Genomic DNA, 26,910 nt, shown 5'->3' with positions numbered 1-26,910 from the left:
GGGGTAGGTGTGGGTGATAAAATCTCAATTGTATGGCAGTGATTGTTAAACATTAAAAAATAAAAAAAAATAAAAAAAAAATATTTCCCCAGTGTATTCACTTTGGTTTAGAGATAGATCATGCAGTCCAGTGTCCTCATTTCCCAGAGGAGGAAACTAATCACAAGGCTTTGAATATGACACTGAAGTACTTAAATATTTATATACATATGGTACATATGGTACTGTCTGCAAGTTCCTGACCTGACTACCAACATGCTCTCACACGTGCTTCAAAGTTGGCCTTAAGCCTCTGAATCATCACTGCTGAAGTAAGAGCTGTCGCAGTATTCAGCCATATAAAGGAATCTGTGAATGATCGGGTTCATCTTGGGTATCCAGTGTCTTGGTACCAGGTATGTGGAGAGGTTGAACAGATCTACAAATACTTTGTACCTGTCACTGGAAACACACACACAAAGATTTTTGATATCAGTATTGGAGTACATTACATCTCAAAACCTCTATGACTATATTGAAGACCAATAAGTAAAATAATAGGATTCTCCATTCAGGATGTCTAGTTTTAATCCAAGTCTCTCAAGTCTATGGACATAACATCCCATGATGGTCCAGATGCCTTCACTTTATAGGCCTGCTAGACTATTTGCTCCAGCCTTTCCTGTTTAGTTCAATGGTTAAGATAATGAGATAATGGCTTCTATTCAGGACATAAGGCTTCTTCCCCAGGTCCCTTCTTCTAAGAGGTGGTGAAACAACTGATGAAATGATTCTTGAACAACATGGGTTAGAAATTACCTCTTTGGGGTTGGGCAGGTTTCAAACTTATGGGTGGAAGCAAAAGATGAACCAGATTAAAACATAATTGGAAAATGTTTAACAAAATAAATAAAAATACAATAAAGTATAGCTGTGTTAATTTGTAGTTTTATAAATCTGTTAAACTCTAGGGTAGAGTTTAACACCACTGGTATAAGGAATTCCCTTTACCAAAACAGGTTCATACCTTATTTGTGTTGGAGAATTGCCTAGGGCATTGTAGGGGTAAGTGATTTGCCCAGGGTAACTTATTCAATATCTCTCAAAGGCAAAACTCAAACCCTGGTCCTTCTGCCTCTTAGGCAAGTTCTCTATTCACTGCCCCACAATGTCTTTTAGTTGCTCCCTGGAAAATATTTCATAAAGCAGGCCTGGTCAACATACTGTCCATAGACCATTTGCAGCCTGGCAAAGGATTTCAGGTGGTCCACAAAAAATATAGGGTTTCCATTGCACACTCTGTCCTGTTTGTTGCATGACTTGCAAGAACCAACCAACATCAGGCTATCTCTAGTTTAACCTGTCTGCAACCTGAAGAAGTTTACAGGTTGTGCAGGTCTGTCATAAAGTATAATAATATGAATGGTAGATGTCAAATGCTACAAATACTGAAAAACAGCACGACTTTAGTAGAACCCGGCATTTGAATAACAATTTCAGCTCTGCAAAGAGTACTCCCCAACTTACCTGAGAACACAGGTTTTTATAGGACATGGCTCAAGTTTTACTCTGATGTATTCAGTCGACCCTTGAGGGATCAGATAGGTGGTCAAGCAGAGTGCTGAACTAAGTTAGGAAGGCTAGTGCTGGAACACCACTTTCATGCTTAACTAGCTCTTAGTCACTTACTCTCCCTTAGACTCTGTTTCTTCATCTATAAAATGGAAATAATAGTACTCACAACCTTTCAATCACAGGTTTGTGAAGATCAAATCAGAAAATGTTTGCAAGGTCCTCTGCTAATTTTAAAGTGTTTTTTTTTTAATGTTAACTCATGACTGCTGTATGTTCCTATTATCTAGTTTCCTTCCTCTTTCCAGTTCTTTAGAAATTTTACCACCTTTTTCCCCTTTTGGTCTGTTTCTTCTCTCACAACATGACTAATATGGAAATATATTTTTTGATTGCACGTATATAACCTATATCAAATTGCTCACTGTTTTGGGGGGAGGGGAGTGAGGGATGGAGAAAATTTGGAACTCAAATTTTTTAAAAATGAATGTTAAAAATTGTACTTACATGCAATTGGAAAAAATAAAACACTGTTAAAAAAAAAGAAGCTTTACCACTTGCAGCCGGGGCAAGGAAAGCACATGAACCTCAATACAGACCATTTAAGAGCTTCCTAGCAACTCTGATGAAAGGCAGAAAAGGATGCTTCAAAATGATTGAGGTGACTTTGGGGTATTTTGTCTATTGTTCCTTCAAAAAGCATTTATTAATCACCTCTTGTGTGCCAAGTACTATACTAAGGTCTGGGGATACAAAGATGCAAAAGACAACAGTTCTAAAAGGGGAGACACCATGCAAACAGCTCCATACAAGCATATAGATGGGATAAATTAGAGATAATTAATAAAGGGAAGGCATTAAGATTAAGGATTAGGAAAGGTTTCTTGCAGAAGAAGGTAGGGCATTAGGTGACACTTGAAGTAAGGTAAGGAAGCCAGGAGATGGAGGTGAGGAATCATTCTAGCATTCTAGGCATGTGGGATGGCCAGGGAAAATGCCTGGAATCAGGAGATATGTCAGGAATAGCAAGGAGACAAGTGTCACTGAATCAGAGTTTGTTATGAATGGGAGGTAGACAGTGGATAAGGTGTAAGAGACTAAAAAAGGCAAAAAAGGTCCCAGATTATGGGGGACTTTCAAAGCCAGAGAGAGGAATTTTTTTCTATTTAATTCAGGAAGCAATGGGAAACCACTGGACCTTATCAAACAGGGTTTGGAGAAAGGTATGATATGGTAAGCCATGCTTTAGGAAGATCAATTTGACTCTGAATCTCCACGGAACAGAATAATTAACATTTATGTTGCCCTTTAAGGTTTAAGGGAGTGCTTTTCCTTACATTCAGCCTGTGAGAAAGGGAGTACAAGTATCATCACCTTCATTTTACAGATGAGGAAACTGAGGTTTTACCAGAAACAGGATTTAAACCTAAGTCTTCTGACTCCAATTCCAGCCCTCTTTTCTCTCCTCCACATCACCTCTCAATGCTACTCGGTTCTCCAGTACTTTAGAATAACAAAGAGGTGATTAACATGCCTTTCATCAGCCTGACCTCAACCTGGAAGACAGGTCTGAATTATTCTGATGAATAATGACTGCATTAACCCTGAGCAAGTCATTTCATTTTGGGGTGCCAAGCAACCTTATAAAAATGGAAATTATAGTGCTAGTGCTTATCTGCAGCGGTAGAGGAAGCTCCCTATAATAAGAAGATCCCAGATCTAACCTAAAAAAATGCCTGTCTCCTTAATACAATATTTCCCTTTTCATAATTTTGCAAGCCATGAAATATGTAAAAGAACAAAACAAGTAATTTTGTTTTGTTGATTTTCGCAACAAAAAGGCATGGAAAAGCAGCTCCACTTCAGCTTGATGATTTTGGCCGTCCCTTTCCAATTAATGCTCCCAGTGATGGTAGTGTTCAGCCAGGACAAAGGAAAATACCTGGAACAAACGCTTACCTATTCCCAGGGATAAGGAATGTTTTTCCCCCTACTACTTCAAGCCACAGTCTAGTGCCTGGCATAATACAAACATTTAACAAATGCTTATCAAATTGAATTTAATTGAATTAAAACCATTAAAACCACCATCACCCTCAGGACATCTAAGGAAGACCCTTTATCAACTAGTAATCTATTAGAAAAAAAAAATATATATATATATATATATATATATATATACGTACGTATGTATGTATTCCAAAACCAGAGAGAAAAGATATTTGTTTTTCATCCTACATTTCTCCCTTTTTACTTCCAACTCAATTACAGCCTCAGTGCTTTCTATTTTTACCATTTTACCTCATCCTCAACCCCAAATTATAAATATCTATTGCTTTGTTTTCCTGTTTTATTTCTGGCAAAAGTCTCTCTCATGGCTTATAAAACTGTGTTAACCACAGGTCTGCTTACAAAAGATATGACCCATGTATACAAACTTGGTAGAAGAGAAAGAACAGGTTTAAGTGAATTAGCATTAATGAATACTCAACATGAAATGAATTTTCTCACAGACTTACCTCACTGTTGAGCGTAAATACTGGTAACCTGAGGATCCACCAGTGCCAGCCTTGCTGCCAAGCATTCTATGTACCATACACACATGATTATCTAAACAAACACACAATTTAAAGTCAGGGAAGAACTCCTCTACCATTTATGGCAGTAATTTGGTGAATGTTTAATTGCCAGTCCACCCAATTCCTAAAGAGCCGTGATGAAAATACTATGCATCTTCAGAGAGAGAGAACTGATGAGCTTGGAGTGAAAAATGAAGTATAATTTTCTCACTTTATTTATTTAATTTTTTTTTGCTTTTTTGTGACATGGCTAATATGGAAATGTGTTTTGTATAATTTTACATGGATAATTGATATAATATTTCTTGCCTTTTCAGTGGGTGGGGAAAGGGCTGGAGGGAGGGAAAGAATTTGGAATTCAATTTTTTAAATGTTTAAAATGAATAAATAAAAATTGTGGAATTTTTTAAATTGCCAGTCTAGCAAAGAGTAACAAATCATCACACAGCCTCATGATTGTTAGGTTATCTGGAGCATGCTTCCTGTTATATACACTTGCAAACCCACACCTCCCTTTATTTTAGCAAAATGTTTTTCCTTCCTCAGACACCTAGTGAGGTATGAATCAGTATGCCAATCCAACCGACAGAGGCAGGGTATTACAGGATCCTGTAAGAAATAGCAATACACTTACTTTAAGAAAAAAATAAACTTACATCTCCATTTGGTCATGAGGCTATCGATGTCCATAAGAAAGGTTAATAGTTGAAAGGGAACCTGGAATCTGGGTTCTTCCCTGCAGAAGAAGGCAAGAAAAGACACATCATGCTCAGAGCTGAAATGGACTCTATTTTCAAAGGATTTTAGAGTCTGCTATAATGAAAAGAGAGCTGACCTCAGATACTAAACTCTGACTGACAAGTCCCAGCATTGTCATATGTGGGTTCTATGACCATGAGTAAGACACCAGAACCTCTGCATTCTAGAGCTCTTTAAATTTCAGAAAAGATGCTAAGCTGTATTGTGAGAGGGAGGTTCCTTTATCAGTAGAATCACTGGTCAGTCTCTTAACAGACATTACTCTATTATTGTGGCCTAAACCTGACTGAAAAAGAAATATTACAAAACTAGAGGGAAAAGGTATTTGATTTCCTTCCTATGTTTCTCCCTTTTCACTTCCAACTCAATAAAAGTTTCACCACTTTCTGCTTTTACCATTTAACAACTTGTCTTGAACCATCTCTGATGTTAACCTGGGCAGTGGTGGGGAGTGACAATATCTAGAATTTGGTGCCTTCTCTGGGAACAGAGTTGAGAGAAAGGCTATTAATGATCATAACAATTCATGTTTATATTGCACTTGGTAGTGTACATTGCATTTTCCACACACACAGGTCTAATGAGGTAGATAAGTATTACCTCCAAGTAATATGGGCAAGGAATTGCCTTTGTCTGTAAGGCAGCTGGGTAGTGCAGTGGATAGAGCACCTAGCCTAGAGTCAGGAGTTCATGTCTGGTCTCAGACACTGTGTGACTCTGAGCAAGTCACTTAACTTCAGTTTCCTCATCTCCACAATGGGGATAATAATAGCACCTACTTCCCAGGTTTGTTGTGGGGATCAGCTGAGAGGATAATTGTAAAGTGCTTAGCACAGTGTCGGACACATAGTAAATGTTATATAAATGTTAGTTATTATTATAAATGGAACTGTCTAGCATGGCTTTGGTGCTTCTAATGCAGAGATAAAGGAACTAGTTTTCACTGGGCATTACATTATTACATCATTACATATTAAAAACTTCACTCAGCTGAACAAAAACTTTGTTCAACGGAAAATATTAAGAAAAGATATCTACTCCAGCCCTTTTCATACTTTTCCTTTAAGAGGGATAGAATAAACATTAAAGTTTTTCTTATGGAGTTGGATTAAAACTGATAATCAAAGTCTAACTAGATAAAATCATTGTCTCCCCACCTCCATGAAGTGATTAGAGCTGGGATTCACCAGGGGTAGAGTCTCCTTTTTATGGAAAGAAAAGAAAAGAAAAGAAAGAAGGAAAGAAAGAAGGAAAGAAAGATAGAAAGAAAGAAAGAAAGAAAGAAAGAAAGAAAGAAAGAAAGAAAGAAAGAAAGAGAGAATAGAGAGAGAGAAAGAAAGAAAGAAAGAAAGAAAGAAAGAAAAGAAAGAAAGGAAGGAAGAGAGAAAGAGAGGGAAAAAAAGAAAGAGAGAGAGAGAAAGAAAGAGAGAAAGAAGGAAGGAAGAAGGAAGGAATGAAGGAAAGGAAGGAAAAAAGAAAGAGAGAGAGAAAGGAAGGAAGGAAGAAAGGAAGAAAAACGGGAGGGAGGGAAGAAGGAAGGAAGAGAGAAAAAAAGAAAAGATGGAAGAAAGAAAAGAAGGAAGGAGAAATTTGATTTATTACCCTCTCAGTTATAAAGTGTGTCTTTTAACATGTGAGAGAACAAATAATAATGGAGCCTAACTGGAAGTTACTGTTTGTTAAACAAATTTAAGCAAACAAATGTAAGCAAACAAATTTATAATTGACATTAGACCTACCAACTACCTACATTTTTTCAACTTTATCATTATGACCTAAGCTTTTTCCTGTTCTACAGTCATCTTACCTGTAAAAATATATCATCAATGCTCCCTGTAGAGCTCTATATGACAGCCGTCTTTCACCTGCAAAATACATAGGAATATTTATATTGAGGGCTTACTTTCCAAAATACTTCTGTCAGCCTTATGGCTGACTGTCCATCTTGTGCCTATATTTAGTCTTAAATGGAATTTATCATTATTCCCAAGCAACATCTCCTATTCTCCCAAGAAAGACCAACACAGCTAGCACATGTCAGAGATACAACTTGAATCCAGATCTCCCTAATTCTAAGATTACAGTTTACTCAACTTTTACTTGATGTCTTTCATAAATAAAAATAGCTGACATTTATGAAGTGCTCCACAAATAGCACTACAATTCCATTTTACAAAGGAGGAAACTTGAGTCTCAGAAGGTTAACTAACTTCTCTATGGTCTCAGTATATGTTTGAATTGGAATTCAAACTCTAGTCTTTTACTCTTAACATGGTACTTTTCTGCCTTCTGTAAGTAGTTTACCCTTGTCTGGAGAGGAATTGAATTACATCTTCAAATTTTCAAAGGAAAAATTTGGTCAGAGAATTGAGCCATCATTACTATGTTTTATAAGACGATTGATCTCAGCAGTCTCCAGAAATTTTTACACCTGTCACAATACAGATTCTTTTTGGTTCCTTGGTTCAAAGAATTCCCTCTACCAGTGCAGATCATCAACAACTCTTCTGTAATTTGAGGTCTTAAAGAGTTGTCTGAGGCACTGAGAGATTGTGACATGGGGTCCCAGAATTTGTCCAAAATAGGACTTGAACTCAGCTCTCCACCCACTAAACCACAATGCCTCTCTGGGCTCTTCTTTACAATCAATATATTTGACATAATCATGGAATCTCAAACTCAGAATCATCAGAGATTTCCTTTCATTTATATACTTACTGTTTACTTACAGCACATTGCTAATGTCCCATTGGGCATAGGAGACCCACCTTTACTGAGAAGATGTTCATGCCGTTTCTCATCAAATAATGACATAAGCACCTCTTTTTGCTTTTGAAATTCAGCCAGCTGTTCATCTTTTTCCTCTGATACTTCTTTGGCCTTAGAAGAAAAGAAATAGTAGATGGCATAAGCAAGCAATCCACAATGATTCTGGCTTCCCCAGAATTCCTTTTTTGTTAATCTGCTTTGTAAAATGCATTCTTATCCTCTTTCTCTCCTTCAGCCAGCAAATGATTGGTGCTTTGGTTGTTGACTCTGGCTTTCTTTTTGGGAGTTCATCTAGTTATTCCTTCTTTCCCCTTTTTATTTTCTTGCATTCCATATATGAAATGTCTAATAGCTTACTGTTGCTGAGAAGGGAACTGTCATTGACATATTGATAATACATAAAAATGATTTAAGTCTTTATAATATATAAAAGTGATTCTTTTGTATGAACAGAAAGATAGAAGCTATTGATAAGGATTCTTTGCTAAATATACCTACATAGTCCAGTGTAAGGATTTTTTTAGTTATAAATGTTTATTTGCCCTGGCAAAATGAAAAGAATACTGCCTATATAGATTAGAAAATTTCAGATATATTTCCAAGTCGTCCACACACCTGAGTTGTGACTGTAAGCAAAATATTTCAGTTTTCTGGTTTTCTCAGTTTTTTGCATCTGTAAAAAGAAGGGGCTGGCATAATAATGATTTCTAAGGCCCCTTCCAGGCCTAAAACTCTGTGATCTTCAAATGAAGGAAGGAAGGAAGAATGACAATGGAATTCTCAGATCAACAGTGATCAAATTAAAAAATTTGATAAAAATTTGGTAAAAAAAAAAGTTCACTATTGTAATTTGTAAAAACAAACTATACAATGATGCTTCGCTAGACAGGATAAAGAATAAGGTTTCATTCTAATTAACTGACTTCTCAATGGGACTGCACTGAGTGGTAGGAACCTTTATATATGTATTTGTGTTAGATGGCTGGCAAATGATACAGTCCTATATCTAATTGTTCTGTGTACTTTCTACTTGCATATAATCAAATTTGTAATTAAATGTTAATAATGATCAACTGCATTTTCAATTCTACTCAGTTCAACAAATTTGTATTCCTATTGTGTGCCAGGAACTGTACTAATGACTGGGTATACAAAGGCAAAAACAAAGTAGTCCCTCCTGTCAAGGCACATACATGTTGTTGGGATGGTAGAGGTGGTAGGGGTGAGCAAAGGATATTTTAACTGTTATTCAGAGACCTAATCATGCCAGAAAGCTTAGATGCACATAGCACAGTTTATTGGGGTATTAAAGTAAGCATATATTTTAAGTAGTTACTGAATATTCAATCATAGTGGGACATTTATTTTATTTATTATATTATTTATTTGAAGAAACCAGAACTTAACTTGCTTTATTATTAACAAGTAAATTTTGTGTGAAATATCTGAACAATCCAAAGGATGGAGCAGCCTTTTCAGCCTTATCATCTTTACTTAAAAAAAACCACATCTTTCCAACTAGATCCTGCTCCCTTGCACTTTGCCATAAACAGAGGTAAAGTTTAAGGATTGGTGACCAATGGCACATCCTTTTTAAAATTTTGACTTTTTTACCCCCTTTCTTATCCCTACTTACCACAGTCATAGGCTGGAAAACAACAGCAGGGATGGGGTAGAAAGATGTTTAGCTGATTTTTCCCTGACCTGGGCAAAGCCATCAGAGTCTCCTGGGTAGGACAGGTAGGGATTTCCAGAAGATAGGAAGGAGACAATGAGTCTGACTCCAATAGGAATTAATCCCTGCCAAACAGAAGTACCATCTATGCAAAGTAATATCACAAAGACAGTCTAGAAGAATGTCCTAGAGGGGCCTCAGGAATTTGTTCTGATTGATTGCACATATTCATTTATGAGTGTTAATTTTCTTTTGTTTGTTCAATGGGGAAGGAGTGCACAAAAGGGAGAGATAGTAGAAGCTTATTAATTGAAAAAAATGAAATTTTGGGAAAGTGAGTGGGGTAGAGAGGGAGAGAAACAAAGAGACACGGAGAGAGAGAGAGAGAGAGAGAGCTGTGAAGTGTCTACATCATGGAAGCAGAGGATGAAGTGAATGAAGTAAACATAGCTACAGAGGTGGTGGTTGCAACAATGGTGTTCCCCAGGGACTAGGAAAGCTATCCTTATTCCTGGGAAACTCCACCTTGGAGTAAGTGCTATTGAGACATTACAATGGGTCCAGCACATCCCCTATTGAACATAGATGCCTAAAAGAGATTCTTTACACTGGTTAATCTGAGATTTATGAACTTTATCCACACACACTACACATTAGTAAAATTGGTTTCTTTTGTAATCCTGAATATCATTATTTAATTATTTAAAATTGTTCTGAGAAGTGTCCATAGACTTTATTAGACTGCTTAAAGGACCCATGACATCAAAATGGTTAAGAGCTCCTGAACTAAAAATGAGAGAATAGGAAGGAGGAAAATCTATGAAACTCAAATGGAATGACCAGCTTTTCTTCTCATTCATATCTTATGCTTTCAAAAAATGCAACAATACCTGAATCATTAGGAATTCCTCTTCCAGGCCTTTTGTGATGTTCTTTTCCAATTTTCCCCAAAAATTAAATCCATCAGTTTCTAATCCTGGTGTCCTTTCTAGCCATGCCTTAAATAAAAGTGAGTATTTTTGTAAGTGCCCAATAAAGATTATAAATAACAAGAGCTTTTATCTAAAAACCTGGAGTTGGATTTCTTTTTTAATCTTTTTCACTTAACATATCTACCTTGTCCCCATTGAACCAGTCCTCATAACAAGTAACAACAAGGTGAGACAGTAACTAGGTGTGATAGTATATATAATATTTGATGTATGTTACAGAGACCTGGAAAATGTTTCATACTTCTTTATTCTCTTGGACCAAAATGATTATTTTCATTACAATATATCTGAATTCAGTCACCCTCATTCCCCAAGACTAACTTCATGCATTCTGCATTCCAAAAAAGAAGAGACTAGAAGCTATCCTGGCTAACCCATATAGTGTCTCTCCCTGCTTTGCATTTGTTTCCCTGACTGGAATAAATTTCTGCCCCATCTCCATTTTTCTGATCCTTTTCTTGCTCTCAAGTTCAGCTCAAACACACCATGAAATGTTTCCTGATTTCCCTCTGGTGAAACTGTATTCTCCTTCTTCATATTTCCCTAGAACAGATTTCTCCTTTGTGATCTCTCTAAAATCACCTCCCTTGAATTATACTGTACTTGTTTGTATTGGGGCAATAAATTCTGACTCTCCCACAGTTTGTGTACATTCATTAAGTGTAAATACTTAATCCTTTTAAAAATTTATATCCCTAGCACTTAACCTAGTACTTGGCACTGAGTAGATGCTCAATAATTATGTTTAACTCAACTCAATTTAAATGAATTTAATTCCAAAAAGAATATTACTTTACAATCCAGATTTTAAAAAAAGTTTTGTACCTTTATGAAATGTGCTGTCCCGAATAAATGAATATGTGATCATGTATACATACTTAGTATGATATGCATCTTTACTATTTTTCAAGTCATGATGTTTAAGTTAATCGGTTTCTCACCTGGCAATGTTGGGACTCAACACACATCTGCAAGATGCTTGACTGGGCTTAAATCTACACTTAGAACTGTGGGACATTTTCTCTATGCAGAACCAGAAGAATGGTTCTTACATGGATAAGACCTGCTAGGACAGTTTTATTGCCCAATACCCTCAAGCTCTGACAACTTAGCCCACCAACCAAAGCCATGCCTTTTCTTGTAGAAGAATTATGGATTGGACATTGTCAGGAAGTCCAGCATGTATCTACAGGAATATGCACATGTAATGACTTGTTTACAATATGATACTATATGGTTATATACTGCAATATTGCAGCATGAAAATTTCAATGCAGGAAAAAATTTATTTACAATAAATTACTAATGTAAGATACATCATTTTTTTTAAAAAATATTTTGTTTTTTTGAAATGATGCAATTTTAAAAAACATTAAAGGGTTAAAAAAATAGATTTCTGGGGTGCACTGAGTAATTTGTTAAAAGGGGTTGGTAGGCCAAATAAGTTTGGGAACCTCTAATCCAAAGCATGATCCTAACTTGGGCCTGACTGTTGCCTGACTGTTGTAACACCATTCATAAATTTCTGCTTGTTCTTATTTTAGCTCAGACCAGAGATTCTTAAGCTGGAGTCTCTGAACTTGGGGTGTGTGTGTGTGTGTGTGTGTGTGTGTGTGTGTGTGTGTGTGTGACACACACACACATACACATGCACACACTAAGTTCAGCGGCTGTCTGTCTATACACACATACATATATATACATACACACATGTGTATACATGCACGTATTGCATTGTGTATATGCATATATACATGAATGTATATGTATGTGTGTACACATGTGTATATATTTGTATACACATACATAAATATATACTTACAGAACTGTATTTTAATCTAATCGGTGTCCTTGATAATACTCATTTCATTTTATGCATTTAGAAACATTTAGAGAAGGAATTCATAAGCTTCACCAGATTGCCCAAAGGGTCCATGACCCAAAAAGGCTTCTTTACCACTTCAAAGCTGTGTTCCAGAGTTTTGGTATAGGCCTTTAATGCCAAAATGCCAGCAAGTAAAGGAGTGAATTCTTTTCAATGGAAACATGAATTCTTAATACTCAGTCCTTTTACCAATTGAATCTTCCAAAATGAGACAGATTCTAACCAGGATTTAAATAATTTAAAATTTTTTTCCCTCCTAATTTGTATCAAAAAGACTAGTTTTCTACAAGATGATTTATGGAAACTTTAAGGAATCTTGGGAAAAGAGATAAAATTCCCAAGTAGTGAAATCTTACTAATAAGGTTAGTGAAGAAGAATATTCAGTCTAGTGAGAAGCTGAATCGTGGACTTGTTAAAGAAACTTGTTTCTAAACATATTTAGTATCAACAAAGTACCACTCCACAGGGGCTGCTCAGGGTCTTACTTTACCAAATAGGTAGGAATAATTTGTAAAAGATCAATCAATTCTGTCCACATAAATGAACATTTCTGAAATTGCTGGAAAGTCTCTTCTTTTCAATATTTGTTTTAAACTCTCTTCTATTTCTATTTTCTATTAATTTGGATTATGGGGAAGTATGACCAAGAAAAGGGTTAGCAGTTGACCTCTTGTTTGAGTTTCACAAATAATGGTTTTGTAATGACTCTCAATGAACATCCCTGAACTTTTGATTTCTGAATTCCAAAGGAAAATAAGTTTGAATATATACCTCTACCAGTTGTAAGAGGGTTTTCTCATGTTCAGATTTCAGCAACAATTCATTATCCTCTCCCTTGAAATTATCCCGATAGTGTCTCCTGTTATAAGGAACTCTCAGACTCTGAAGAACACCAATCTTATTTTCTAATAGGCGAAACTGTAAGCTCTGGAAACCTGATGCTGGAGATAAGTATTCTCTTTGAGAACAAATAGGAAGGGAGCAAAAAAGAGAGAAATAAATAAATTGATAGGCTGACATTACAAATCACTAAAATGGTTTCTCATGAGCTGCAATCAGATATTCTCTCATAAGGGACGTCCATCAATGGCAAAACAAGTTGTAGTATATGATTGTAATGAAATACTGTTGTGCTATAAGAAATGACAAGCAGGATGACCTAAGAAAACCTGTAAGACTTACATGAATTGATGCAAAGTGAAGTGAGCAGAACAAGAGAACATCATACACAGTAACAGTGGTATTGTACAATGATCAACTGGGAATGACTTGGCTATTCTCAGCAACACAATAACACAGGACAATTCCAAAGGACTCATGATTAAAAAACGCTATCTGCCTCCAGAGAAAGAAATGTTGGGATCCGAATGCAGATTCCCTTTTTTGTGTGTTTTTTTTCTTTTTGGGGGGAAGGACTCTGTCTTCTTTTACAAACATGACTAACATGGAAACATGTTTTGCATGACTTTACATATATAACCTATATCAAATTGCTTGCCATTGAGGGAATGGGGAGGGAAAGACGGGAGAGAGAATTTGGATTTCAAAATTTTCAAAAATGAATGTTAAAAATTGTTTTTATATGTATTTGGGGGATATTATTTTTAAAAAAGATTTCTCCTCATAAAGATTTTCAAGAATTAGAGTCATTATCTGGGGCATTGTAGACGCTGTCTTATTAGAAATAGGGAAATAAAATAAGTCACACCATGAAGAAAACTGAGAGTCAAAAGGGCTAGGTTCAAGTACTGACTTTTTTTTTTATACCAGTTATTAGTTTGGAGGTTATCCCTCTCCCTCCAACCCCAAAACTGAAAGGGAAATAAACTTTGAGGAAATCTAATGGGGCTTAAAGTCCTAAATGGTTATAGGACTTGATCCTAAAAACCCAGAAAATACCTTGTTACTCCAAAAGGACTTTAAACAAGTCAGAAATGATCTAGCCCTTGGTTTCCTTATATATAAAATCAAGATAATTTTACACTAGTTTCTTTATAAGATGGTTTGGGAGAATCAGGAGGATAATATAAGTAAAATACTTTAGAAACCATGAAACACTCTAAAAATCCTGTCGTTTGCACTCCTTTTAGTGCTTTAGATCTCTGTCTCTCTCTCCATCTATCTATCTATCTGTCTTCTATCTATCTATCTATCTATCTATCTATCTATCTATCTATCTATCTATCTATCTATCTATCTGTATATGTGTCTATATGCATGCATGCATGTATATATGTCTGTGTATGAAAAGAAGGCACAATGTCTTTGGGGGAATATGATGATACATGACCTAAAAACTTAGAAAACACCATGTTCTAAAAAGAACTCAGTAAACAAATATACCTTATCTCATACATTAATAGGTCTCCCTATTCACTATGCCAAGATGGCAATCATGTATCCAGCTCCAGCTCCTATGTAATATAGGGCCTATACATAAGTACGGATTGAATTGAATAGGACCTTGATTGTATTTTTTTTTTATTTTCAATGGACATGGAGGAAGAAAAGGTAGATTATTGTTTGTTGAAATATATGTATATGCATATGTGTGTATATGAATACACACACACACATATATATGTATACTTGTATGTATGTTTATGAAAGAATATCACCCTGCTAGAACAAAAGTTTGGAATTTTGGTTCTACGGTCAAATTTCCCTTGACTTGCATAGCCAAAGACAACAATAACAAAAGCTGAACAGTTATTTCATTATTTTATGTCCATAGAAATATTATGTACTATTACCAAATAAAAATTAGTGGCATGTATGGCTTTCTATACACTTTAAGCAGATAATACCATTATCAAGTAGAAAATGCTTGATAAATAAAAGAATGAATACAAACTGATGTAGATGCTATCAAAAATTCCCCACAAATTAAGTAACCATCAGTTTGACTTTGAGCATGTTGAACCACAATATGCAATTTTGCATCAGACATGATGTCTATGCCCTTTACCCTTTGTCCTTATGAAATGTATTAAAACTTTATTTTTGGGAGGAGTTGTTATACAATGTGTTCTCTTCCCTCCACGCTTGGCCAGTAGACAACACTGTGTATATAGCCCTGGGCTGAGAGTCAGAAAGAACTAAGCTGATATTTGGCCTAAGACAGAAGCTGTGTGACACTTAACTCACTTACTCATTGTCCTCCTCTGTTTCCTCATCTGCAAAATGGGGATAATAGCCTAACAGGGTTCTTTTAAGTATCAAACAAGATAAGATTTATAAAAATGCTTAACACAGTGCCCGACACTTAATAAATGCTTGTTTCTCTTCTTTTCTTCTTTCCTAATAACTTGTTTATGAATATAACTATAGTTATGGATTTCAGATAATGAATTTTGTAGAATTTTTCCACTAATTTTTAAATACTTGTCAAATATTCTCAAAGAGCTTAGTGACAAAACATTCATTAGTATGACAGGAACATTTATTTATATTCATTTATAACATATACTTCCTTAGCTGTTTCCCCAGAACAAAAATAAAAATAGCTTAAATTAAGATATGAGATAAATGTGAACTCTTACTTTGAGGTCCAAAAAATCAACTTCATAGGTACAAGATGGGAGAGTTAATTTAGTGTGCCTAAAAAAAAATCTAAGGGTTTTAGTGTACTGAAACTTTAGACAAGACAACAACAAGTGATGTGGTAGTCAAAAATGTTAATATTAACTCAGATAACTTTTAGAGAGGATAGTATCTTGAATAAAGGAATTAATCATGTACTGCCCTGGTCAGACTCTGAAGCATTGTGGTTTTTTTCTGGGTACCTCACTTTAAAGAAGAAATTGGAAAGATAGATGCCAACTAGAGGAGAGCAAGCAGGATGTTTAAGGGTCCTGAGTTCATACCAAATAAGAAATAATTGAAGGAAGTAGAAACGAAATAGCTATCTTTCCAAACTTGAAGGAAAGGCTGTTATGTGGAATTAGGTTTTTCTGCTTCATGCCTGAGGGCAGCAGTGAGTGGACTTTGCAGAGACACACCTAGGCTTAAAGTAAGAAGAATTTTCTTAATAATTAGAGCTATCCAAAAGCGGGATGGGCTGTTTTGAGAAATTATGGGTTGTCCATTACAAGAGGCTTTCAAGGAAAGGCTGGACACTTGTCAGGTGATTTTGGCTCAGCTGTAGCTAAAACTAGATGAACTCTGCATACCTTTTGAATTCCTAAATGCCATGATCCATCCAGCTTATAGAGAACTTCTTTGTAATGCTGTGAGGTCACAGTTCTTTGTTCTGTTTGATTTTTAAAGCATAAAGAGGGAAAGATCTGAACCCATGATATCATTGGTACAGAGAACCCTCAGTAAAGACACATTCTCAACCACTGTACAACTCTACTCTGCAATTAAAGAATAGTTTATGACCTTGAGAGGTTAAGTGACTTGTCTCAGATCACAAAGCCAGCATGTGACAGGATTTAGGCAGTCTCCCTATTCACTATGTCAAGATGACTGTCAATGAAGCCAGTAACATTGTTTCCATTTCACAAATGAGAAAATTGAAGATTAAAGAGATTTTATAGACACAAACGGCAAATACCACAGAAAACAGTGGTAGAACTGGGCCTCAAAATCAAATCTTCTCACTCTAAATCCAGTGCTCTCCAAAATACAACTAAGCCACCCTCACACAAGTGCTCTCCTCTTGCAGATTGCATTAGAAGATAAATACTCAGAAAGTTTAAAAAAATTAAGAAACACATACCTGAAGTCGTTGAAGTCCAAGGCTGTCATAGTCTCCAAAACTGAAAATTGTTGTACAAGTAGTTTCAATATCACCGAAATTCGATGCATTCTTGTAACAACCTTAAGCATATTCCTTTCATCTCTTACCTGAGAGTTAAGGAATAAAATCAGGTTGAAACAAATGCAATTTCTAGAAAACATACTTAATGAAAATGAGCACATTTGTTATAAACATATTCTCCATTCATAAGAAGGATACTTAGAATTTTGGAGTTTTAAGACATAAATCAAAGGTCCTTGTACATACGTATAGAGAAAGTGTATGAAATGACAGGCACACTATTAAGTTATTAAAATAGAAGTATTCATTATGAATTTAAAATTTAAAATATCATAAAATTATAGAGAGGCAAGTCATCTCTAAAATAAATCTCAACATTGTGCCCTGCTCAACTGAACAAAAAACCCACTCATCCATCACTGACATCACACTCTGTAATGAATGTCAATGAGCAACCTCCCAAAAGAGAAAGCCTTACACAGGGGCCTTCAAACCATCATATTTTAAGTTTATGCCCATTCTTACCCCTCCTGCACCCTGGGACATATATGTGAGAGAGACTGAACGTGGTTTTCAAGATAATTGTGTAACTACTTTTCTTTGCGGTGTGACCTTGGGCAAGTCACTTAACCTCTGTTTGTCTCACTTTCTTCAACTATAAAATGGGGTAATAATATCACCTGCCTCTCAGGATTGTCATGAGGATCAAATGAGATAGAATTTGTTAAAATGCTCAACATGGCACCTGCCACATAGCAGTAATTATAGAAAAGTTAGATATTATTAATAATATGATGATATTACTGTGACATTTTAGAAAATGCCAGGAAGAAAAGAAGGATAGAAGGATGGAGGAAAGGAAGGAGGGAAGGAAGGAAGGAAGGAAGGAAGGAAGGAAGGAAGGAAGGAAGGAAGGAAGGAAGGAAGGAAGGAAAAAAGGAAAAAAGGAAGGAAGGAAATCTCCATAGAAAATAAGCTCCCTGATAGACAGAACTATTTACTTTCTGTCTGATTATTCTCTTCTTAATTCGATTACCTGTGTTGCTTAATAAATGGTTGGTAAATAAGGAGGAAGCAGAATATTTCCCTTGGAGCTTAACCTCAAAAAATAGGGAGTAAAGTAAGATAATAATAACATTGATGCTGAAATTATGATGATAATGATGATGCTAAGTGATCGCATGTCCAGGACTTGGAGTCCAGGGATTTGTATTTGAAACCTGGTTTAAACCTTTAGCTAGGTGATCATGACACCCCTCACAGGCTCACCATTGTCAGAAGAAAAGTGGAGAGCATAATTCTGGCCCTGCCTTCTTCAGGATTAATATTATAGAGAAAGACGTTTACAAACCTTAATGTGGATATAAACAAGTAAGGGACTATCATCATTTTAGCTTAGGGAAATGTAAAATGCGGTTCCTGAGGAAGGAATAAAGAATAACTTGGCCGTTTGAAATTTTAAATCATTTAAATATCTGTTAGATCCAATATTGATGATAATTAATGAAACAAGGCTTCCCTCCTCATTTTAGTCATCCCAGTAGAAAGTTCTGGAATGGGAAACCTATCTCACTTTTCCTTTTTCATATTTATTTATGGCTCAAAAGAGACTCAGATTTATACCATGTGGATAAACAGCCATTAAGTCACAATAACTATGTATCTCTTGGAAAGTTATCTCATTTTTCACATCCCTAGGCTCTCTAGCCTGTCCCTTAAGACAATAAATTAGTGCCAGGTTATGGTTCTGAATTAGTGGAAGGAATTTCAATATGAGACTTTCCTTCCACAATGACTTTCCTCAGATAAGTCAGAATTTGAGGTGTCTGGATAACCTTGATGTAAAAAAAATGGGCATGGTAAATCTCTGAATATAGAATAACAAAGACAAACTATATAATAATGAACACCAATAGTAGTTTGGTTTTTTTTTTGAGGGGGTAGTGGTGGTGGTTAAAATAGGACCTGCTACACTAAGCTTGCTATGCTTTAAAATGAAAAATATTTATGGAGACCAATAAACTCAAATGTCACGTTCCATTGAAATCAAGAAAAATAGCCATAAAAACAAAAATAACAAAAATATGTTTAAAAGTCAGACAGGCCTGTGTTTGAACTTAGCTAAATCAAGCAGGGTCAAGTTCATTTACGTAACCCCTACATTTCAAAGTGCACAGATAGCCATCGTGCATGTTCTTGTTGAAGGGGATCCAAGCCTAGGTAAATTCCTAGTAGTAAAGTAATTATGCATATTCTATCCCTGGAAGCTAACCTTCATTCTGAAATTTCTGCTTTCCAGGTAGAGTTTGTATGTCCAGATAATTACCTAATGAATGAACATTTGAGAGTGTCCAAGAATGCAAAGGACTCTATCACTGGTAGCTTGCACCTTACATGGCTCCCTCAATCTCATTGGGATAGATCCATAACACACTGACAATTTCCTTTTCATTTTTTTGAAATCATGTTTGGCTCTGCTACCACTGGAGTCCGGTTCTTCAATTATCACATGAAATTCTATTTTGAATATGTCCTTGTACTTTTATGCAAAACACAAGCTTCTTAAAGAATCTCAGAACTATAAAGGGATCTTGGAGGCTATCTAACCTAATTCATAACTAAGCAGCATCTCTTTAATGTATCCCCAGCAAGTGGTCATCCAGGCTCTACTCAAAGACCTTTAGTGATGGGAATCCCCACAACCTCCCAAAGCAGCTATTTCTACCTTGGAATAGATCTAAGTATTAGGAAAATGTTTCCTTAAATGGAAATGCATAAAAAGACACCTGGTGGATATCACAGTGGTTAAACAGAAAACTGGTCTGGAGTCAGGAAGATATAGGTTCAAGTTCCAACTCTGATGTATACTGATTGTGTAATACTAGGCAAGTTACTTCATTCACCTCTCCATACCCTCAGGAAACTCTCTAAAATTGCAAGTCACAGGACATTGGCCAGTCTCTACTGATAAAAGAAATTTCATCATCAAGTATTCCCCACACCAGGAGTGGGGAACCTGTGGGTTCAAAGCCACATGTGACCCTCCAAGTCCTCCACTGTGGCCCTTTGAAGGAATCGAAACTTCACAGAGCAAAGGGCTACGCTAGAGGACCACATGTGGCCTCCAGACCTTAGGTTCCCCACCCCTGCCCTACACCAATGAAATTACAGGTCTAGACCCACCCCCTCCAAAAATAAAATAATAAAGAAAGAAATATTTAATAAAGATCAAGTGCACTGAAGGAATATGAATTATGTTAGGGAGTAGCAGAAATATCTAGGAAGGGGATGTGAAAAGTTAAGGAATTTTAGAGCAGGAAGAAAAATTTGGGGACATGACTAGTAGATGCCTCCATAGGTTGGAAGGGGGCAGAGAGGAGGGAATGTAGGGAAGCTCAAGAGGAGGTTCATTTCCTCCCCTTCTTTTCCCTTCCTCAACTTGCTCCTCTGCTAAGCACCATACTCTTCCTTTTTCTTTTCTTTTTCCTCCTTCTTCAGTTGGATATGATTCCCTGTTTCTAGGACCTAAACCCTAGGATTAGTTCTGTTTGTACCTAGTTCAATCTATTAGTACCTAACTCAAGCATTTAATTCAATGAAGGTTTATCCAGCATTTAGTATTCACAAGTGATTGAGCTTTTATAGGTCAACCTGGAAGCTTAAAGACCATTTCTGGCATTGTTCTATGGGAAAATATATTCCAAATAACACAAAAGTCTAGCTGGTTTAGAAGTTGATTCATGGTGCTCCCCTTCAGGCCACTGAGGCATTTATTTCACTGAAACCCTAATATGCTCAAGCAAAGCTTTCAGGATCCCTAGAAGGAACCTGAAGCAACTTCTAGGACTGAATAGTAGAATGGTCACTGGAACAGCCTGACTCACCAATCAAACTTGTTTATTTGTTAAGAGGGACTGATGGTCCTTTTCAGCTAATCCCAAAGAGTTTTGTGTTAAGTAGTAGAATGTAAGGTCCTTAAAGTCAGCCACAGCTTTGTCTTTGGCCTTGGAATTCCCTAGCTTCTCACATCAGTGCTTCGCATGCAATAAGTGCTTAATAAGCATTTGTTGGATTAGATCAGTTACATTTTCCATCATACTCAATAGTTCACAGCCATTCCAAACAAATAAAATAAAGCACAATGCTGAAATTAGAGCATACCAGCAGCTGGACTTACATGGCCATGCTGAAAAATCTCTCGGACAGAATCCAATTCCCATAGGATCTGCTTGAACCAGAGTTCATATGCTGTAACGAGAAAATCACGGTTACTGCCAAGTTATTTGACTTGTATATTAAAAGAGAGGGAGAGAGAGAGCATCATTCTATGGCTTTTACACATGCATGGGGTGAGTTTGGGTATGGGGGGTGCAGGCAAAAAACATCTTATCTAGTTCTAACTTAGTGTCCTTATGGGGAAGATTAGGAAGAGATTTGCCTTAATGTGGAGTTATCTACAAAAGAGAGATATAGGGGTCAGTGGAGGGCTTTGGGATGTTGATATTTGAAACAATGCCTCAAAAATCATGAAATTGTGCATACCCTTTGACCCACCGATGCCATCTCTAGGCCTATAACCCAAAGAAATCAGAAAAAGAGGAAACATTTCTACATGTTATGAAAACAAAACCCCAAACCTTTATCAGCTTGTTTTGCAGGGCCAAGAACTGGAAACTAAAGGTATCCCCATCAATTGAGCAAATGAACTATATGAATGCAATTGGATACTGTTAAGCCACAAGAGATGATGAAAACCATGGTTTCAAAGAAACCTGGGAAGGCTTGTGTGAGTTGATACAGAGTAAAGTGGGAAGAACCAGGAGAACAATTTAAATAACAGAAATATTTAAGACAAGCAATTTTCAAAGTCTTTAGAACTCTGATCAATATAATGAACCACATAATTACAATTCCAAAGGATGAATGATGGAGCGTGCTACCCACACCTCCGGACAGATGAACTCAAGAAACAGAATGAGACAAAGATTTTTGGACATGGCCAATGTGAGAATATATCTTGATTGCCTATACATATTTATTACAAGTTTTTTTTTTCTTTTTCTTTCCATTGGGGGAGGGGTGGCATGGGAGAGAGAGAAAATGCTTGTCAATTTAAAAATAAAAGTTACACAAAGGCATTAATGGTTAGTTCTTTTCTAGAATTCTGAGGGCAGCAGGCAAATGGGACATAACACTATATATTTTCCTAGAAGCAAAGTCTTATTCTCTAGCCTTCTCTCTGACAAATAAGAGGTTTATCTTCATCTAGGAAGTTTTTTTAATTGTAAAGTTGTCACCTTAACTCTGATTCTTGCTGAAACAATACTTACAAGAAGGAAAACAATAACTAAAAAATTGTCTGTACCTGACACATAATTCTATGAATCAAGAATTTATTAGAAGAATCTAGTTATAATTTTCATTGCAAAGCCAAAAGGATTTATTTATTTGAAATGGGAAAGGTTTGAATGCAAATGGAATACATACAAGTAAATATTTGCAGCCTTTGTATTCAAATATCAACTTTGTTTAGAAGTTAGACACTTAGGAGCAGCTAGGTCGTACAGTGGATAGAATGGATAGATCACCAGTCCTGGAGTTAGGAGGACCTGAGTTCAAATCTCAGACACTTACTACCTCTGTGACCCTAAGTAACTTAATCTCCCTTGCCTCCTTCTTAACAAAAGAAGAAGTTGTCTATTTGTTGTGAGTGAGTAGAGCAAGCAAGAAGTTCCATGGTGCTGACCAAGAACGGTTTTTGGCTTCAGACCCCAATATTTGTTCTATCAGTTCTGAAATGGTGAAAGTCTTGTTACTTAGGCAAGGATGACCTATTAATCATTAATATATAACATATCAATCATTAACATATTAGTAAACTTTGGTCTTTTTAAAGATTTTAAACATCTAAAGTGACCCTTGAGGGAAAAAGACAAGGGACTGATGGAATTCTATGAAGGGCAAAGAGAAATAAATCTGAAGTGTGATGTAGGGGATAGAGAACTAGCTTTCAAGCCAGAAAGACCTGTATTGAAGTGTATTTTATACTAGCTAAGTAAGCCTGGAAAAGTGATGTTGTCTCCCAGTGTCCCAAGTAATTCCCTAAAATTATAACTTTCAGAGAAGGTATCCATCTGTATCTGTAGAGGGAGATTCCTATATGGATGAAATAACAGATGAGATCTAAAATCTGTAATGTGGACTCCACGTGGAGCATTATCTCTGGAGCTGGGGGTAAGAGATGAGAATGAGAAGGTAGAAGTGAATTGCATAAGGGCACAGAGCCCCTTTAAATGGAGAAAGACCCTGGAAGGAAAGAAGAATGCTAAAGTTAAGTTTTACATCTTTCACAATTTTGCCTACAGCCAGGCTTGCATATGACTCCATAGTATTTTCCTAATTAAATTTGAGGCCATCTATCACCATGTCCTTAAAATACAGTTTTGCAAATGACTAAGCTGGAAAATTGTAAGATCTTATTTCTTTGTGAATTATTGGAGTTGGGATCCTACCATTAAGGGGTGAAATAAGTAACCATTCATAAGTAGTCCCTTCCGGTGTCCTGTAGCATACATGGATGTAAACCTACAGAAATAGACTCCTGAGGGACTTACATGGCAGTGAAATTCACATCTGGACATTTAAAATGGGAGAGATTTAAGTCTGTAGAGTCTCCAGATGTTCTTGCCTCCTCCACCAATGAAACTATATTTGCACTCATCACTGATGTAATTAGAATGATGTACCATGAAACCGTTGGGTCACATTTCCTTCTGCTGCTTACCTTGATGAGTGATAATAAAAAGATGTTCATCATGGATCTTATTTCCTTTCTTTTCACTCTGAAGTTCTTGGGCATCTAAAATTTTTTCCAGCTTTAACAGAAGGAACATGAGAATCAGTTTGCTATCCCACAACATGCTCATGGTCAAATTTTAAGACACAACAATGAAAAGAATGTAAGAATTTTCAAAATACAACCAGTCCTCAGTAATTGAATCTACTTTTCTTTGCATGGACCTGGTTGAACAATGATAGAATTGAACTGCATTTCGTTTTTAAATAGCAATGGCACAAATAGGTCTTTGCCTTTCTTTTTCATTCTTCCCAACAACATTCATTATGGTAGAACAACATTAGGAAACCTGCTAATTGACCTGTTCAGATATAAAACATGATAAAACCATGATAATTTGATGTATTTTATTCCTGTCTCCTGATTCCAGCTTGATAAAGGGGTTTCCCAGTTATGCTAACTGAACCTGGAAATACAGTGAGTAGGCTAATATAACAATCTATCTGTCCTTCCAAGGAAAACAACAGACAAAATCACTTACACCTTGCTTCTTTATTTGTCAAGTCACAAGTATCTATTAAGCACCTACTTTGTTCCAAGTGTTAGGCTAAGCAAGGATGAAAATAAGAAGTCCCTATATATATCCTGAAGAGAATAGGAAAGAGAATGATGGGATGTTAGAACATCCGTAGGTGAGGAAACAGAGGCCCAACCTCACTCACTCTTCTTCTATTTTGTACTCTGACAGAATCTTAACATGTAGGATCATAGGAGTGAGAGTTGGAAAATACCTCACAGAGACTATTTAATTCAACCCCGCATGATAGATTTGAGGATATGGAGGCACATGTTATGGCCACATTGGTAATGAGTGACAGAGTTAGAGTTTTCACCAGGGTTTCCTGACCCAATCCAATATTCTTACCATTCACTATCCTAGCCTGCCTCTTGTTTTCCCTAATGCTTATCAGATGCTTAATCTAGTCATCTGGTAAACCAAAGAGCATTGAGAAGATTGAATCAAACTTCACTATCCTCATCTTCAGGTAGAAAATCTTAAAGTGGAAAGGGCTTCCATGAACTGGATAGGGATTTATTGACAAAGTCATGTTTGCATAAATTGGGCAATACTTATTCCCTGTTACTTCTGCATTCTGTCTCTTTATTATTTTCAGAATTTCTGTGATGTAGCAATACAGTGACCTTTGCTAACAGACTTGACTGTTTAATGTAATTTTCCATTTCTATGACATCCCAGATTTGTGTAAGGCAAGTGTTTGCATGAAAGATGCCTGATTCTCCCTACCAAGGGGTCAATTACTTCATGGTATTAGATTGCTGACTTGTATTTCCATTTGCTTGTCTTGGTCAAGATGCCTCTTAGATAAACTTTTGGAGTAGGTTTCCAAGCTTTGTGTGTGTATGTATGTTTCTGTGAGTGCATGTGTAAGTAAGATCTGGAATATAAGAAAGCACACATTTGAAGAGTCAGTGTTAACTTAGTTCTAGAGGCTATTTTATGTCTAGCTGTTTGGTGGCTAAGATAGAAAAGCAAAGAAACAGCCCTAACCATATAGAACACCTAAATTAGGCACTTACATGTAGGTAGTTTCCGTAGACAAGTCCTCCTTTACTGGCTTTATTCATTCCAGCTTGTGATTTGTCTTCTTCATTGCCTTCCAGGTGTAGTTTGTTCCAAGCATATCTAGGAATCCGATAAATAAGGAAAAAAGAAAAGGAAAGAGGGAGAGAGGGAGGAGAGAAAGGAAAGAGAGAAGAGAAAAAGATAGAGGGAGAAGAAGACCTTTACAGATTTAACTAGTAACAGCTCTTAAGATTCAACCCATGACTTTTAAGATTGTAGAGCCAATATACTCAGTAAATAGGAAAATTAAGTCAGAGCTTATTTATTTAGCAGTGTAAGTTTTCCCACTTATCCTCCTTAGCCATTCAAAATTGTCACAAAATTGTAGTTGGGGTCATTCTTTACTCACCCAATACTATTTGCTAAAAAGGGACACCCACTCATGGTGATGATTTTGTCTTAAAGGCAATTGATTGTTTCAGTTCTGGAATATCCACATTAATGTTCCCAGGTGTACCACAGCTGTCTTTTATGTACCCTGCTCACCCAGCAGCAGCCACCCATCTCTGTGCCAGCTGTTTGTCTACTCCTGTCACTTATGACTGCAGCAGCTGAGCAAGAGTTACACAATTTTAAAGCGGCAACTACCTAATAGCTGATCTGGAGTGGATTTGTAGTACTATTTTTTTTTTAATAATAAAAAAATGCTCCATTCTATTGTATCATTTTACAATAAGAATCAGATAAGTTCTTTTCTTGGATCCAGTGTCTAAAGGAGGATTGCACTGAATGTATCAATGGAAAAACATTGTTGTTACTGACTTAAGATGATTGTTCAGGACTAAGAACATATTTAGCATAATGTTAGATATACATATAGATAAACATCTATAACATAGAACATCTGTTCATGAAACTTGTCTTTTGGCTTTCATTTTTAGAATTCTTGGAGCTAAATGGGTGGGGAGGGAGGGATGAAGAGAAGTTGGAACTCAAAGTTTTAGGAACAACTGTCGAATACTGTTCTTGCTACTAGGAAATAAGAAATACAGGTAAAGGGGTATAGAAAGTTATCTGGCCCTACAAGACAAAAGAGAAGATGGGGACAAGGGAAGGGAAGGGTGATAGAAGACAGGGCAGATTGGTGATAGGGGCAAATAGAATGCTCGGTGTTTTGGGGTGTGGGGAGGGGACAAATGGGGAGAAAATTTGGAACCCAAAATTTTGTGTAAATGAATGTTATAAGTTATATAAATTAATTTAAAAAATAAAAAAACATAAAGTATTAAGAAAAAAAAAGAATTCTTGGAGCTGGTTATTAAGGTAAATACTTAGTTCTGGACTCCACTGAATACAGCTGTTAACTTTACCTGATCCTAGAAACCAATTTTTAAAAAAAAGTTGAATTCAAACATCAGAAGAGTCACCTAACTTTGATCCCAATTGACCAGAGCCCGTGATTGGAGAAGGTTCAGACACGTTTCCTGTTGCAAATTCTGGGGCATGAGCCCGCTAATTTGACAAGATATCCCCCTTCTACACCTTCCTTCAGT

General features: G+C 36.3%; 1 protein-coding gene across 1 annotated transcript; it reads right to left on the bottom strand.

Moving 5' to 3' along the window:
* Positions 1 to 25,931, bottom strand: TDO2 (tryptophan 2,3-dioxygenase). Its single transcript, XM_072621348.1, has 12 exons — positions 25,767 to 25,931; positions 25,372 to 25,477; positions 23,761 to 23,851; positions 21,154 to 21,224; positions 16,935 to 17,062; positions 12,983 to 13,169; positions 10,224 to 10,331; positions 7,658 to 7,769; positions 6,697 to 6,754; positions 4,787 to 4,866; positions 4,071 to 4,161; positions 1 to 441 (listed from the first exon to the last, which is right to left on the bottom strand). Exons 1-12 carry the CDS (start codon positions 25,799 to 25,801, stop codon positions 285 to 287), a joined length of 1,224 nt encoding a protein of 407 aa, XP_072477449.1. The 5' UTR covers positions 25,802 to 25,931; the 3' UTR covers positions 1 to 284.
* Positions 25,932 to 26,910: the final 979 nt, after the last annotated feature.

Source organism: Notamacropus eugenii, chromosome 6, assembly GCF_028372415.1.
Source record: "Notamacropus eugenii isolate mMacEug1 chromosome 6, mMacEug1.pri_v2, whole genome shotgun sequence".
Classification (NCBI taxonomy): Eukaryota; Metazoa; Chordata; class Mammalia; order Diprotodontia; family Macropodidae; genus Notamacropus; species Notamacropus eugenii.
Note: the sequence above shows the minus strand (reverse complement) of the source record. Positions and strands in the feature narration are given on the sequence as shown.

Coding starts and splice junctions, on each gene's coding strand:
- TDO2 (XM_072621348.1), bottom strand. CDS start 25,801: ATGAGTGGGTGTCCCTTTTTAGCAAATAGTATTGG. Junction 13,170..16,934: donor TTGGACTTCAACGACTTCAG/GTATGTGTTTCT, acceptor TTGTTCTCAAAG/AGAATACTTATCTCCAGCAT. Junction 10,332..12,982: donor CCCTCTTACAACTGGTAGAG/GTATATATTCAA, acceptor CTTTTATTTAAG/GCATGGCTAGAAAGGACACC.